At 42.2% G+C, this 15,495-nt stretch overlaps 1 protein-coding gene across 1 annotated transcript in view; it reads left to right on the forward strand.

Moving 5' to 3' along the window:
• The window catches only part of OXCT1 (3-oxoacid CoA-transferase 1), a 143,235-nt gene extending 128,091 nt beyond the window's left edge, over window positions 1–15,144 (forward strand). The window contains exons 16-17 of the mRNA XM_074995618.1: window positions 1,222–1,323; window positions 11,311–15,144. Of these exons, the coding sequence (XP_074851719.1) occupies window positions 1,222–1,323; window positions 11,311–11,352 (144 nt within the window). The 3' untranslated portion in view covers window positions 11,353–15,144. The remainder of the gene's footprint in view (window positions 1–1,221; window positions 1,324–11,310) is intronic.
• The last annotated feature ends 351 nt before the right edge of the window (window positions 15,145–15,495 follow it).

A 15,495-nucleotide genomic window follows, 5' to 3' on the forward strand; every position in this document is an offset into this window, starting at 1 on the left:
TCATTTGTCAGTTTATTTTTTTTTGTTTTGTTTTGGACCTCTGTTTTATATAACTGTCAGTCTGGATGGGAAATTCTATAGCTCTGAAGAAGTGGGTCTGTCCCACGAAAGCTCATCACTTAAAAAGTTACTTGTCAGTTTTTAAAGTGCTACAGGACAGCTGCTTTGTTTGTTAGAGTACAGACTAACATGGCTACCTCTCTCTTACTATCCCATAGTAGGTGTTTCTTATCTTCAGTTTCTGACTTGAGATTTAGGGATGCTATCACTTTGTAATAGTGTAAATCTAATTTATAGCCTGATATGCCCCTAGGGAAGGATTGTACAAGCCTTCAGTCTGAGCTTCAGCCTGTGTCAAACCCATGACCTCCCTTTAATTCCAGATTAAACATCCTCCTTTATCAACTGACTTTCTCTGGAAAAATGTGTAGATAAACTCTGAGTTTTATTGGTTACTAGCATGCAACCAGTATAACTCTCTCTGGCAGACACCCATTAAATCCCACACTACATGTGTTTTACTGTTGTGGAAATAGAGAAACGTCCGTCCGTCCGTTCGTTCATTCATTGTATGCTCTGAGCAGTGGAAGTGCTAGGCAGTAGTCAGAATGCAAGACAGAGCTTCAGAAGGTGTTGTCCTCGCTCCCTTACACAAGATTTGCCACTTCATCTCAGGTATTCTGTAAAAATCAAAACCAGCCTCTGCTTCGTTCAGAGTCTTGGACTCCCAGAATGAACACACTTATGCAAAATTGGATGATGCAGTTGACAGTGGAGAAAATCACCTATGGACTCTTCAATTAAATTTTATATTTCACTTCTGACTTAACATTAAAAACAAAGCAAGTAAGCGAGCAATTTCTCCCTCCACCGCCAACTGTCACCTCCCAAACAAGCACAAAAAGCCATCTGGAATTGCCCGGTAAGGTTAGAGGTCCCATCCCTACCAATTTGCCGAAGAGGCCTAAAGTCATACGAAGAAGAACATGTACATATTTTAACAATACTAGCTCCCCTATTTTTGTTCTTTCAAGTACTAATGAATATTATGTTGTTATGTACTGGACAGTGATATGTAAGAAAATGGACACATGCAAATAACATAATTTGTTACCATTCTAAATGTATCTATTTTAACTTTCCATTTTTATTATATGAAGTAATTTCCTGGTTATATCTTCTTGCACTAAAAATGACTCCTGTTTTATTTGAATCTGACAGGCTGTGTTTGATGTGGACAAGAAAAAGGGCCTGACTCTGACTGAAATCTGGGAAGAACTGTCGGTGGATGACATCAAGAACAGCACTGGCTGTGACTTTACAGTGAGTCATTATATGAACAAATGTAGTCTTGTTCAAGACCTCGCCAGCTTAACAAATAGGAAAAACATATAAATCTTTTATGTGTAATCCAGTGGCTTTCGCATTTCAAACATGTATTTGTATGTTTCTGTGTCTGGACGGAGGCTTGTACTGAAGTTAGCTGATGTGGATGCTTGGCATAAGAGGAGGGAAGGGGGTTGTATGTAGACTAAGATGAGGGCAAGTGAAGGGATGGGGGACTGGATGGGAGTAGTAGAAGAAAAGGATGGGGGACTGGAGTAGCAAAGACAACTGGGGAGTGAAACTGAGCTAATGCATTGAAGGACAGAGGTCGACTTTACTAGGATAGTGGGTTAATATCTGAGCCTGTTCACCTGTGTAAACATTAGCTCATTCAGCCCCCTTCTGAGTACGGATTTTTCTTACTGTGTTTTCCAATACACAGTTTAAAACTGCCTCGTGTGAAACATTCTCTCTTTACTAATCCATAAAGCCACTACCCTCCCATTCTTCAAATCCCTTCTTAAGAGTCTCACTTCTTCAATGATGTGAACATACAGCTAGCTTATTAAAAATGGAAAGGCTAGAGTGGCGGTGGGGAACAGGCAGTCCTCAACCTTACAACATTGACATACCTTATTTCTGAATTGATACCCTGATTCGATTTATGATGTTGGTTTCAACCTTACAACACGCAGTCACTCAACGGAGTAGATTGCAGTCCTGGGTTACAGCATTTCAACTTAGGATGCAATTTTCAGAAACTAGTTGTGTTTTAAGTTCAAGGGCTGCCCATATACATAACATATATTGAACAAAATAGATGCTGTATATGGTGTATATACCAGTCAGTTTCGGAATAACTTGTGCTGTTCTTCCTTAAAGAAGACTGTGACTTTTGTAAAAAGAATGGGGCAGGGCTCCTTTTCTCTCTGAACTAGCCTCACCAGCTCTGGGAAAGGGGGCTGTGTATATACTGCCTCTTCTCTCAGAGCCTAGAGACACCAGCACTGGAGGGTTGATATTTGCTGATGTCTGAGGGGAAAAAGGGGATTAAAGGGGAATGGAATCTACTGGCAGAAAAGTTGATTGAAAGCCACAGTTGGCCTGAGGTGACAATCACAGTGCAACAAGGGCCTTCTGTGCCAAGGAGGGGAAAGTCTGAGTGTAAGCTGCCCTCTCCTCTCCAACATAGTTCCCCCTAAGTTGTGTGGCTGCACAGCTTCCCATTAAGCCTAGCCCAGGAGCTGTTAAGCCCTATGTAGGGGCCTTAGACAGTAGGGGGGAGAGATCTCTCTGCCGCAGCACGGAGCTGCCACAGCCGATGGAGGGGAGCTGCTCACCACTGGCCAGACAGGGATCCACCCAGATATGTCCACGCGCCAACCCCATCCCGCTCCTTGAGCCCACATGTCCCGAGTACCCTCCTGTACTCCAAAGCCCTCCGAACCAGCTCTACCCCAGGCCCCCATCATCCCTTTCCCAGAGCCTGTCTTGCATCCTGCACCCTGACACCCACTGCTGAGCCTGTACCCCCTTGTTCACCCCAACCTACTGCCCAGAGCTCTTCCCCAAACTTGGAGCCCTGCTACTCTACTCCAAACACCTCATACCCAGCCCCACTCCAGAGCCTGCACCCTTAGCAAGAGCCCCCACACTCCTGAACCCTAATCCTCTATCCTAGGCCCCTCTGTGACATGAAATTTGTTATGTGCCAATCAGCTCCACATTGGTGTCCATAAGAAAATTCATTCCATTCAGGGATGGAAAAAGAATTAAGAGGGAACACGCTCCACAGCCCCAAAGAGAGAGTCTGCCAGGACCCTTGAACAGAAGGGAAGAATTTATAGACGAGGAAGGCCAGGGCTAAAGAAACTGCACTCCCTAAGAGAGAAGGCCGGTAATGTTGTCTGCAGCTAAATGGGAGCTCTTTGAGGTAAATTGTGTAAGCTAAATAAATTAGATCCCAGGGGAAAGGGGGTGCTTTTAAAGGCTGTGGAGGCAAATGACTTATTTCTGAATCCCAAAAAAAGGGGCTGACAAAAGTGTGCCTGCAGGACCTTGCTTGTTCCGTAGAGGTGTTCTAGGGTGGCTCCCTACCACAGTCCTCGTTCCACACACATTTCAGGGCAGGAACAGTGAGGACAGGAGGGCTAGGTCTACATGGCACCCTAACCTCGAAATAGGCTATTTTGAGGCATCCCTGTACTCCTTCTGTGATGAGGTGTACAGGGATGCTGGAATAGCGTGCCTGTTATCTCAAAAACTGTTTTGAGCCAATGGGCTTGTTTCTTAGATGTGGGCTGCCGAATCCCGTAATAGCACCATAGCCATGCTGTGTAGATATCGCCGCGTTGTACTTAAGGTAGAAGCGGTACCTAACACGTGATGCACTCCGTTACACCAAAACACACACTAATAAAGAAAATATGAATTCAAGGCTCCCGTGGGTTATACTAATGTGGACAACAATCCCGTGCTGAGTTCTTGCCAGGAGGGGCTGATGATTGTAAGATTTTAACTTCATGGTCTTCAGTATCTGCATCTGTAGGAATGCATTTTGTTAAACCGCCAAAGTATTGTGTGTGAGTTTTAGTATTTGGCATTCTTTCCAAACTAAGTGCAAGGCAGGTATGAGGCAGGTCACTTCTGAAAATAGATTCAGCTAATTGGGCAGAATTCTATTTTTAATGTTGAAGTGGCCTGCAACAGGCAGAGTATTTAACACTGCTATAAATACAAAGTGGCTGCATAATTCATTGTCCACATAACACCATACTGAAGTCACCCTGTTAACCTTATGTTTTTAAATTTCTCTTTTGAAATAACTCTCCATATTCAGCAATACTTTATATGTAAGTTCTGTTTTTGATCATTCTGCTAGTAATAATTAAAGAGAAGGGGGTGATTTGTCAAGATTTATTTTTCTCCAGTCACAGTGAGCCTCTCAGGCGAACAGCAAACTCAGTTATAAAGTGTATGAAAACTGACGTTGTCGATTCATCTTTTTTGTATTCAGTACCACTCTGTTCTAAGCTTGCAAGTTTAAAAAAGGGGCTTACTCTTATGGGCTATTTGGGCTGAGCATTTAAAGACACAGTGGCTGAAGCAGCACATGGCAGTCTTCCTAAAGATCACTGATAGTCATTGGGCCAGGGGAAGAGAGTAAGAATGGCTGTATAGCATGGTGGTTAGAGTACACATCTAGTTAGACTCAAGTTCAAGACCCACTCCAATGATTACAACACACAAACACTGTAACCTCACCTCCCCCAAACATGTCAGGGAGACTTAGAACCTAGATCAACTGGCTTGGGATCCTGCTGTGAGGCTCAAAATAGCAGCGTAGATGTTCCTGCACAGGCTGGAGTCCAGGTTTGGAGGTGGTCCTCCTTTACTGGAGGGCTCCATCCCAGGTGGGAACATCAGCACTGTTATTTTTAGCCACATGGTGAGAGTCCAGGTCAATTGTCCTTGGCCAAGAGGCTTGTTAACACAGTAGTTTTGTTGTCCATGTTGTTCTTTTGCATTGTTGATGCACCCGATGATATAATACAACTTGGAACAGCTTCAAGAGGAAAGATTAAGAGAGTCACCCCAGAATATCCCATTAACCTAGGGAATTCTCTTCAACTTGGGAGACCCTTTTCACTGGGCAGAACAGGGACTTGAACCTTAGGTCTCTCACATCCTAGGTGATTTCCTTAACCACTAGCTTAAAGGTTATAAAGGAGGTGTCCTGCCCCCTCCTCCTTGGCTAGTGCTTTGTAAATTTAGTCCACTTTTGTCAAAATGTCCAATATTGAAACAAAATATTGGGTTATATCAAAATGAAGCATTTCATTTCAGTGCTGATGGACTTTGCAGTTTTTGGGTCAGTCAAAACTGGCTGAAGAACCTTACACAAGTTTGTGAATAGTAACAGAGAGATATAACCCTGTTAGTCTGTAATCTATTTAAAAAAAAGGGAGGGGGGCAGTTATATAGCATTTTAAAGACTGAGTCTGTTTGGGAAGTCTATAGATCTGAAGAAGTGGGTCAGTCCCATGAAAGCTCATCACCTAATAAATTATTTTGTTAGTCTTTAAAGTGCAACTAGACTGCTTTTAAGTTTGTGAATAGTTTCCAGGAGACTGAAATGGCATTTGCAGTGAATAGCTTGTCCATCAAAAACATTTCACTGAGCACTAGCCCTGCCCTCTGATAGATAATATCCAAAGAAGGGCACTGTGAACCATGGTCCTCATAGTCCAAGATACGGGTCCACTCTGCCCTAGAAGACACCACTTGCTGTATTTAAATCACTATTACTGCTCAGTGAGTTAAATTTTGCTTTTATTTACACCAGAAAAGTAACAATGACTTTAGTGACATTGTGCCAATGGGAATGGAAGCAGAATTCTCTCATCTTATACTTTTGTCGGTGAAGGAGTAGAATGTTAAGTAAAATTAACATCGTTTAGGGAGTTGAACATTTCTGTTAATGGTGTTTTTTCAGTGGCTTCAGAAAATGTTAGCTAAAATAGCTGTCATTTTTGTTTGTTACAGTTTCACAATTAAGGCATTACTACCCAATTTTGCTTAATTTTCTACTGAACCATACAAGGTGTTTCCCATAATGAAGATGTTTTTGTATCCAGACTGCTGCTTGTAAGGAAAATATACAAGGAAAGTCATTTAGAAATATTACGGTTTCTTTGAAGGAGATTTGGCTGTATGTTGTTGTTTTCGCAGCCAGTTTATTTGCTTTAGAAAACCTCTCCTAGAGGACATCCAGAGCAGCTACATGCCACGGGAAAAGTGATAAAGTCACCAATCTTTATTATGGTCCTGGCATTGTATCAAAAATAAACAATCCAGCCTGGATTTCGCTAGGCTGGGAAGACAAAGTGTTGGGTTTATCTTGTACACTTAAATCAGATCTGCTACTGCCTGGCTTGTAGATCAGCTTGGCAGGGTAATCTCCTTTGGCTTGTACCAGTTAATAGCTTTGATGAGACCATGCGAGAACAGAATAAGAACACATTCTTTTGTAGATGTATTTCATTATAAAAATACATAAGGCAAGTATGTCTACATAAAGATTGTTTCTTGATGTTTCCTGTGAAAGCTCAATTCTATATCAGCTATACAAAAAGACAGTAAAGGCTAACATGGAGCTCAAAACAGTGCCTTTCAGACCGAGAAAAACAACCCATAGTTGAATACCAAGCCGCTGATGGTTTGGTTATAAAGAAATTGAACTGTCTAAGTGCAAACCAATGAGTGAAAGCATAATATGGAGTATGGGATATCATAAGTTTCTCTGTGGTTTTATTTTCTAGATGTCTGTCTTCTTTTATTTTTGAAAAAAAAAGATTTTTATGATGGAGTAGGTGTTAAATACAAAATCTATTTTCTGTCCTCCTCACCCATCTCCCACTGCGGAACTTACTCTGACAAAAGGAGTATTGTACAAAGAGGCTAGAACATGTTCTTTAATTATTGCCTTTATCAGCCAGTAAAAAATAATTTCTAGGTCATATGATGTAGTGACTTTTAGACATTCAATGAATGGCTGCCCAACCACACGGTCAACTCACGTCACAACCTTGGAGATGGGAAGGGGAAAGTTTTGACTTAAAACACAAGTGTCTCAGCCAAAAATGGCTTGGGATGTTTGATGAACAAACATGATGACATAGCGCAGATAGAAAGACACTCTGTAACAGAGGGCTTGTCTGTGTTTACCAGAAGATCGAGATGCTGCCGGTTGATTTTCTAGAATATGATTTTGCACATCTGGTGAAGACACAGGAAAATCAGCCTGTCTGGGCTCAGCTGCTGACCCCTGTGCACCACATTATCGTGTAGAGTAAGAGACATCGCTGTGAAATTATAGAGACTTGGTCTTCACTAGGGAAGTCAATTCTGATGTGTCAATTATTAAGGGTTCTCAATCCTTCAGGAAAGGTATAACAAGTGGGGCTCCACAGGGGTCTGTTTTGTGACTGATTCTGTTTGATATCTTCATCAACGATTTAGATATTGGCATAGAAAGTACGCTTAAGTTTGCAGATGATACCAAGCTGGGAGGGGTTGCAACTGCTTTGGAAGATAAGGTCGAAATTCAAAATGATCTGGACAAATTGGAGGAATGGTCTGAGGTAACCAGGATGAAGTTTAATAAAGACAAATGCAAAGTGCTCCACTTAGGAAATAACAATCAGTTTCACGCATTCAGAATTGGAAGCGACTGTCTAGGAAGGAGTAAGGCAGAAAGGGATCTAGGGTTTATAGTGGACCACAAGCTAAATATGAGTCAACAGAGTGTGATGCTGTTGCAAAAAAAAACAACATGATTCTGGGATGTATTAACAGGTGTGTTGTGAATAAGGCACAAGACATCGTTCTGCTCTGCTCTGCTCTGCTCTGCGCTGGTTAGGCCTCAGTTGGAGTATTGTGTCCAGTTCTGGGTACTGCATTTCAAGAAAGATATGGAGAAATTGGAAAGGGTCTAGAAAAAAGCTACAAGAATGATCAAAAGTCTAGAGAACATGACCTATGAGGAAAGGCTGAAAGAATTGGACTTGTTTAGTTTGGATAAAAGAAGATTGAAGGGGGACATGCTGGTGCTTTTCAGGTATTTAAAAGGGTGTCATAAGGAGGAGGGAGAAAACTTGTTCTTCTTGGCCTCTGAGGATAGAACAAGAAGCAATGGGCTTAAACTGCAACAAGGGAGGTTTAGGTTGGACATTAGCAAAAAGTTCCTAACTGTCAGAGTGATCAAACACTAGAATAAATTGTCAAGGGAGGTTGTGGAATCTCCATCTCTGGAGATATTTAACAACAGGTTAGATAAATGTCTGTCAGGGATGATTTAGACAGTATTTGGTCCTGCCATGAGGTCAGGGGGCTGGACTTGATGACCTCTCAAGGTCCCTTCCAGTCCTAGTATTCTATTTTTCTAGCTATGCAAATGCTGTAGCTAGAATTGCATATCTGAAATTGACTTAATTCCCTAGTAAAGATATAGCCTTAGGTATTTATCTTCCTGAAAAGGATATAAAGATGAGTGGATTCTTTTGGGGTTTAGACTCATGAGGAGCCTGTGCATTGTAAGCTTGATGATTACCTGATTTTAAACCATAAACCATCCTAACAGCTGCTCAAGCATTTTTCGCTTATTTGATTGTATTCATTCATAGCAAGCAATTATAAGTAGGGATGATTCTGAAAAGTGCTGAGAACGTGCAACCTCACTGACTTTCAGTGGAAGTTGCCAGGACTTCAGTATCAGACCCTAGGAGGGAGAGGAGGTCATGCACACAAGGAACAGCTGTTGTGTTAGATGTGCAAAAAAACATGAGGCGTGAGCTTTCACGTCATGTGCTGTGCAAATGTATAATGCTCCAGGCCACACTGGTGGTGGAAACCAGGATAACAAAGAATGGCCACTCACCACAATTGGATTTTGCCAGTCTTGCCAGAAAATAGAGGGCTAGTATTTGCCATTGTCACTCACATTCTGTAGGACCTGTACTCCTTCATTATTTTTATTCATTCCAGTGTGCACTCACAGGAGGGCAGAGTTACCCTATGCTAAGTACAGCACATATGCATTTTAAGATGTAAAAAGGGAAGCCACCTGGCACGAGTCCCTAGGTGCTCATCCACTGAGGGAGTTTCTCCCACTGCTCAGTGCACATACTTGTAAGAAGTTATTATCTCACATAACACGGAGCTTTGAAAAATCGATGTACAGTGTCTCATTCTGCCGAGGTGTTTCATTAACATTCAGCACAATAAACATACTCTGCGTGAACCCAGCCTTGCTTCTGAACTGCTACTCCCACAAGAGTCTCGGTATAAATGACCATTTTTTGTGTTTTGAGGAAGAATAATGCAAGACATTAAAATGGTCATTATCTGTAGGAAGTAAAGACCTACACCTCTAATGGCAACAGGCTGTTAATGGTTACAAAGACCATTGTGTAATGTGCGAGCATGTTCAGTAATGTAAAACGGATGATGGGATCAGGAGGTAGAAGAGGAAATGCAGTAAGTGAGGTTTTAAGGAGACTGATTCAATTATCTGAGGTATATGAGGTACACTCATTCCTCATTATATGAGCACAATTGGTTCCCAACTTTCTGCTTGTAGGCAGAAACTTGTAAGAGGGACACTCAATTCCTATTAAATTACGTGTAAAAGTCTCTGATTAGTTCTTAAGCCTCCTAACTCGGGGAAGGAGTGGCAGCAGGTGGCGCTGCTTTTGAAAGGTGAGTGAACTTTGGGTTGTGGAGGGTTAAAGGCTGGGGGTAGTTTGGGGCTGTGAGTGGGAGGGAGGGTTAAAATCTGGTGGTGGGTTGGGTGGCGTTCAGGTTGCCGTGGTGTGGGACAGGCAGGGCAGGGAGTCAGGCTGCAGAGGTGTGGGGGAGTGGGAGTCAGGCTGCAGGGCCGCGGGGGGCACAGGTGGCTGGGGGGGGTTAAGGCCATGGGGCCGGTAAGGGGCGGGGGGGTCTGCAGCAGGGGGGTCTGGCTGCGGGGCTGGCAGGGGCATGCGGCGGCAGGGTGAGGCTGTGGGTCCTGCGGGGTGGGTCAGGCTGGTGGTGGGGTGTTCATGCTGTGGGTCTGGCTGCCGTGGTTTAGGGCTGTGGGGGGGTGTCAGAGGCATTAGGCTGTCATGGTTTGGAGCTGCAGGGTGGGGCAGGCTGTGGGGGTTGGAGCCACAGGGAAGGGGGGTAAGCTCGTATTAGTGGTGGGAGTTCACTTGTACAGTGAACTAAGGGAGGTCTGTGTGTCCCTTGTTTAAGCAAGTACTCGTAAATAAAGTACTCATGTAAGGAGGGGTGGGTGTACTTTCTTTCATCCTAGGCAGTTGAGGTCATCCATGTTGTCCTTTTCTGTTAATCCTGAGCTTCTGTGTAAATGGGGTGGGAGTAGAAGCCAATCTCTTTTTGAGACTATCCAGCAGTGTGCATCTATATCTATACTCGGGGTTTAGTTCAAAGCCTGACTAATGTGGATCGGTCATTTGTATGCAACATTTCTGTTCTCCTCCCCCAGCAAATTTCTTCCCCCTGCTTTTTCATCGCACGTTTGTATTCTTTTTTTGAATCAGCTCTCCCTTTCAGGTTATTTTTCTTTTGCCCAGTCTGTTCTGCTATGATGGCTGCTCCGTCTCTCTCTCTCTCTCTCTCTCTCTCTCTCTATGTAATTAATTGGTTTTTATTTTTGTACGGTTCCATACATGCTTGAAATGAGCAATTTAGAAAACAGTAAAATGTCCTTGTGATGAAATAAGATGGGAGGTGAAGGTTAAGAACATGTAAATAACTAGAAAATGTACAGTAAATGCTTGGCTATCCAGCACATTGTGTTAACCAGCATGCTGTGGCTATGGGGCCAGTTAGCTGGCTCGGGCCAGCTGCCAGAGGGCTGGTTGACTGGCTGGGGCTGGCTGCCATGGGTCCAGCTCATCAGATGGTGGCTGCAGGGCCAGTGAAGCAAGACCACTGCCCTGCTCTGCTCTCCAGCACATTTGATTGTCCAGCACCCCCAGTTCCCTGGGGAGGGGCAGATAATAGAGATTTTACTGTAGTAATGATAACTGAAAACACTTTTTTCTGACTACATCCCATTCAAGCTGGCTGCACAGCCACAGCTCGCATTTTTCTTAAACCCACTCTTTGTTTTACCTGTGCTCATGACAGGAAACTTAAGCTTTGTCGTGTGTTTAGGATGGAACAATGGACAAACTAAGCTGTTTTAGGATAATGAGATTTATTACCTAAGGATTCCTTGTGTTGATTTTGTAATGAAAGTGCCATAATCATTGGAAGATCTCAACTGTGTTTAAATGTTTTTAAAAAGTTGGTAATGGGCCTATTGTTGCTGTGGTGTTTCATTGTTGAAAACCATGGGATGGGAACATACATACGATAACCTAGTGTGCATTGTTGTGTGCGTTTGCCAACTTACTTTTTTCCTCTTGTTTTCACTAGGTTTCACCAAATCTCATACCGATGAGGCAGATTTCAACCTGAAAAGCAGCTGGTCTGGACTTGCCAGAGCTCTTGTTTCCAAACAGGAGCTTAGTGAAGGGAAATCAGTGTCTGTTTTGCAATTATACTTTTTTTAAAAGGCTTTTAAAGTAGATTGCTAGTAGTTAGATTCCAGTGCTGTATAGCTGTTTTTCACATGACATTACAGTTCCATTTTAACAAAAAGGTGACATTAATACCTAATTTTTGATAATGTTCTACTACAGCCATGATTGTTAATAAGCATTGGCTCAAGAAAAGGCCTTGTAGTACTCTTACTGCTGAGGAGTACGATTTTTAAAAGTACAGACCCATTGTGCAAACAGAAAATGTGCATGCCTGCTTCCAACTGCCTGTGCATGTGAGGAAGTTTTACAAACATGTTAACCCCTTCAAGTGGAAATACTGCAAATGTCATGGTAATTCTAATACATGGGGAGTTGCTGGTTGATTTTCTTCTGGGGGCTGATTGCTGAGCTTGTAGCAAAAATGTAGAGCTGTAGATATACATCTGACACGTGGGCTTCCACTTCTTTTGTGTAAAACTCAAGCTGTTACCAGTAGGTCAGTGGCAATACTCCTACTGAAATCAGTGGGCGCAGTTGGGCCCTTAACCCTGGACTGTGTGTTCATTTTCCGTGGTATGCATGCACTGGTGTCGACAAGGAGAAGGTACACCTTCTAGAGTATGACCGTGGTCCCTTCTGTTTGAATGATAAAACCTGCAAGTGTGTAACCCAGAAAAGAGCTGCTCTTGTGGGAAAACACAAAAGATCTCCCTCAAGCAGGCAAGTTGGTCTCGCAAAGGAATATGTGTTCAAGTCAGATTAAAGAAAGGTGGGTTGGTGGAGAGAAGGGTTTAAGTAGCCGTGGAAGTATCAGGGAAAGATGCTCCTTTTCTAAACTGACATTTTATCAATTGTTCAAATTCAGGTTGGGTAGTGATTTAAAGCTGCATGCCTGTTTATCAGCTCTTTCCCCAGCTCTTGTCGATCCAGGGAGTAAGTAGTGTTTGAACTCTGACAAGATGTCTAAAATGTATGCGTAGAAGCCACAGTGAAGATGAAATGCAGTTCTCTTTGCTGGGGTCTCCTGTCTTCTCACCTTCTCATTTGGTTAGGCTTTTCTCTTTCCCACTTTGAATTATAAATATAATTGTTTTTCTACATAAGGTAACTGTGACAACCCAGGTTCTTCCTTCACAGGTCAATACAGAGTAACTCCATTATATGGAACCCCATTTCCACATTAGTACTCTCACCAGATGAAGTGACTTCCTAACCCTTTCTTCTAAATGCTTTGGAAGTTCCCAAAGTACTTTGGTTAAATGAGGTCCTGTCATAGATATGATATCAGCATTATGAGTTTCAGGAAGACATGCAAAAAAAAAAAAAGGTGGGGGCGGGGATAATATAAGCAACCCAGGCAGAGGCAGACAGATAAAAATTGAACTCAAGACAGATGAGGGGGTCTTCCACTTCATTAAATGTATTTTGCTTTGTGTTGTAGCAAGACCTGGGAATGTTCTGAACACAGCAATGGGGCCCAGAAATAGTCTTCCTATATCTTAGCTCCTCATTGTCCATAGGCTTCTCTCACACATTTATACTCCTTCACAGGGCTCTTGTGAAATGAGGGCTGCTCTACACATACATTTTGTACTGGTATAACTGTGATTGGATGTGTGAATGTTTGTTGCTACACTGGTACAGCCCCTACTGTTGATACATCTCCTCCTTTCCCTAAAGGAATAAGCTATTCTAGCATAAGCACCTGTACACCAATATAATTGTGCACATTGGGAGACTGTACTTCTTTAACTATTCTGATATAAACCTTGGGTGTGTACTGAAGGCCTACAAGTGAATATCTGAAGAAGACAGTGTTGCATAAGTGGCAATGATGATGCTGGGCTTAAAACAAAGAGTTTTGTCTGAGATTTAATTTGTTTGAAAGATTTAAAGTGACACTGGCAAAACCGCTCCAGAATAACTGCAAGCAACAATCCTGACATGGCCCTAGTTCCCAGCTAGCTCCAAGATCAGGAGGATTCCCATATTACAAGCACTGGGAAGAGATCCCAGTTAATGGTTCGTTCATTTCCACCCATTTGGAGTAAAACCCCAAAAGTCAGATTTAAGGAGCTGTTCCCAGGAGTTTTGTACAGCAAGATTTCTCCAGGGCTGCTCAGTAATGGCTCTGCTGTAATGGAAAATAATGCACTGTGGGAATGCATAAAACAATTCTGGGTTGATGATCAAGCAGCAAAGTAATCTGAGCTAATCCACCAAGACCCTTCACTGATATGGTTTGCTGCTGGGAGAGTACAGAGCCCTGTTGATGTACGAAGTAGAAAGTGCATATCGTTATCTAGTGATCAGCCAAGAGCAACTTTTTATGGAATGAATAGGATCATAAATCAGTTCTTGCTAGTAATTACTCTGAGATTTACTAAAGAGCACTCAGTTTGCATGTTGGTTTTTTTTAAAGGAACATATGTAAAACATATTATCTAAGGAGGGGCTATACCACTCCTTTTAATGCTTTTCATTTGTCTAAAGAAAATTGTATATTTAAATAAGAGGGAAAATCTTTGAGGAAATCTAGAGACTTGAACGTTATCTAATGGAATTAACCATATTAAATTGAGATCAATAGCAACTAATTTAGTGGAGACTGTCTAGTAGGTGTGAGAGGGCAGCAGCAAATATATATTATTTCTTCCCTTAGGATTCATCGTTCAGATGCTCTTAATAGACTGATTATCGCTAGAATTGATGTTGGAAAAGGATGACTAGTCTAATAGTAGTTAGATGTTCTTAAAATCCTAAGCAAAGGACCGGGAGCTAAGAACTCCTGATTTCTAATCTTAGCTTTCTTGATGGTTCACTTGTGGCCTTGAAAAAGTCAGAGACGCACACAGATGACTCTTCAGTTTCCCAAATGTGAAGAGAGATTTATATTGTAAGGATTAATTAGCTAAAGTCTGTACAGCAAGTAATATTTTTCCTTTAGGGAAAATTCAGCACTTGATCAAGAGGTATAAAAGAGGTTTGGAGACTGCCATGTGTGATAAATGATTTGGACCTGCTTCTCTACACTTTTTGTATCAGTGTCACTCAGGAGAATTGAAGTCAATGGAGTTACACTAGCAAGTAGAAATAGGAGTTGAATCAGCATTTAGCAGCATACAACTCTTGTGCAAATGTCTGTCTTCTGTGCTGTTTGTATTTGCCTGAGTGACTTAATATTATGGAACAGTATTGGTATTCTTATGAAAATGTCAAGTGATCCCCATAAGCCAACTGTATTAATTTGATAGTCATGTTTTGGCAAGACTTGTATTATCATGAGTGCAAATGTATAAACTTGATTTTCATAGCAGCCAAAGCCATTCTTGTTAGTCAGTTGGACAGCTTCCCTGTTGAAGAGTGCACGCAAGTCTGGTTCATTGCTGAAATGTACGAACTAGGTGGTGGTTGTGATGACAGGTTCTCCTTTCTCTCCTCCATGGCAATGCGAAGGCCAGGAAGTATGGGAAGTGTCCATCTGGACAGCAGTACTTCACAAGATAGAGATAAGATGATACCCTTGAATTGAAGAAGGTGGTGAGGTGATTCTGTCAAATCCCTATGACTGATATCTCTTTCTAATTGTTGAAACTAATACTTAATTTTGTCCCTTGAAGAAACAAAAAATGAAATAGTGGTATAAGTGGCTGTTGTACTGTAAACTATATGCCAAAGTCCTTTATGTGTACTTGCAAAACAATAAAAATTAAAGGATTTAAAAAGGCCTGGTCATGTGTATTGCCAGTCTCCTTATGTATCTTCAGAATGTTCTGTGAGATACCTAGGTGAACCAGTAGACTTTCTGGAAGCATATTGAATGTGCTATAGTAATGTATGGTGAACCTTATCACACAATAGTAATGAGATACTAGTTGGAGGTGGAGGAACTTGATAAATAGGAGGAATGGAACTTCAGGGAGCAACAACTGAGTCCAACTAACTGGTCCTGGGCAGTGGGTATAAGAGGCAAGGGAAGGCAATGCCTCCCCTGGTCTTAGTCCTCAATCACTCCCCTTTCCTACCCCTATTCTGACAGTTTCTACTGGCTGCCATAGCAGGCAGCGGCAGCCTTGTG

The sequence above is a fragment of the Carettochelys insculpta genome, chromosome 5 (assembly GCF_033958435.1).
Source record: "Carettochelys insculpta isolate YL-2023 chromosome 5, ASM3395843v1, whole genome shotgun sequence".
In the NCBI taxonomy this organism is placed as follows: Eukaryota; Metazoa; Chordata; order Testudines; family Carettochelyidae; genus Carettochelys; species Carettochelys insculpta.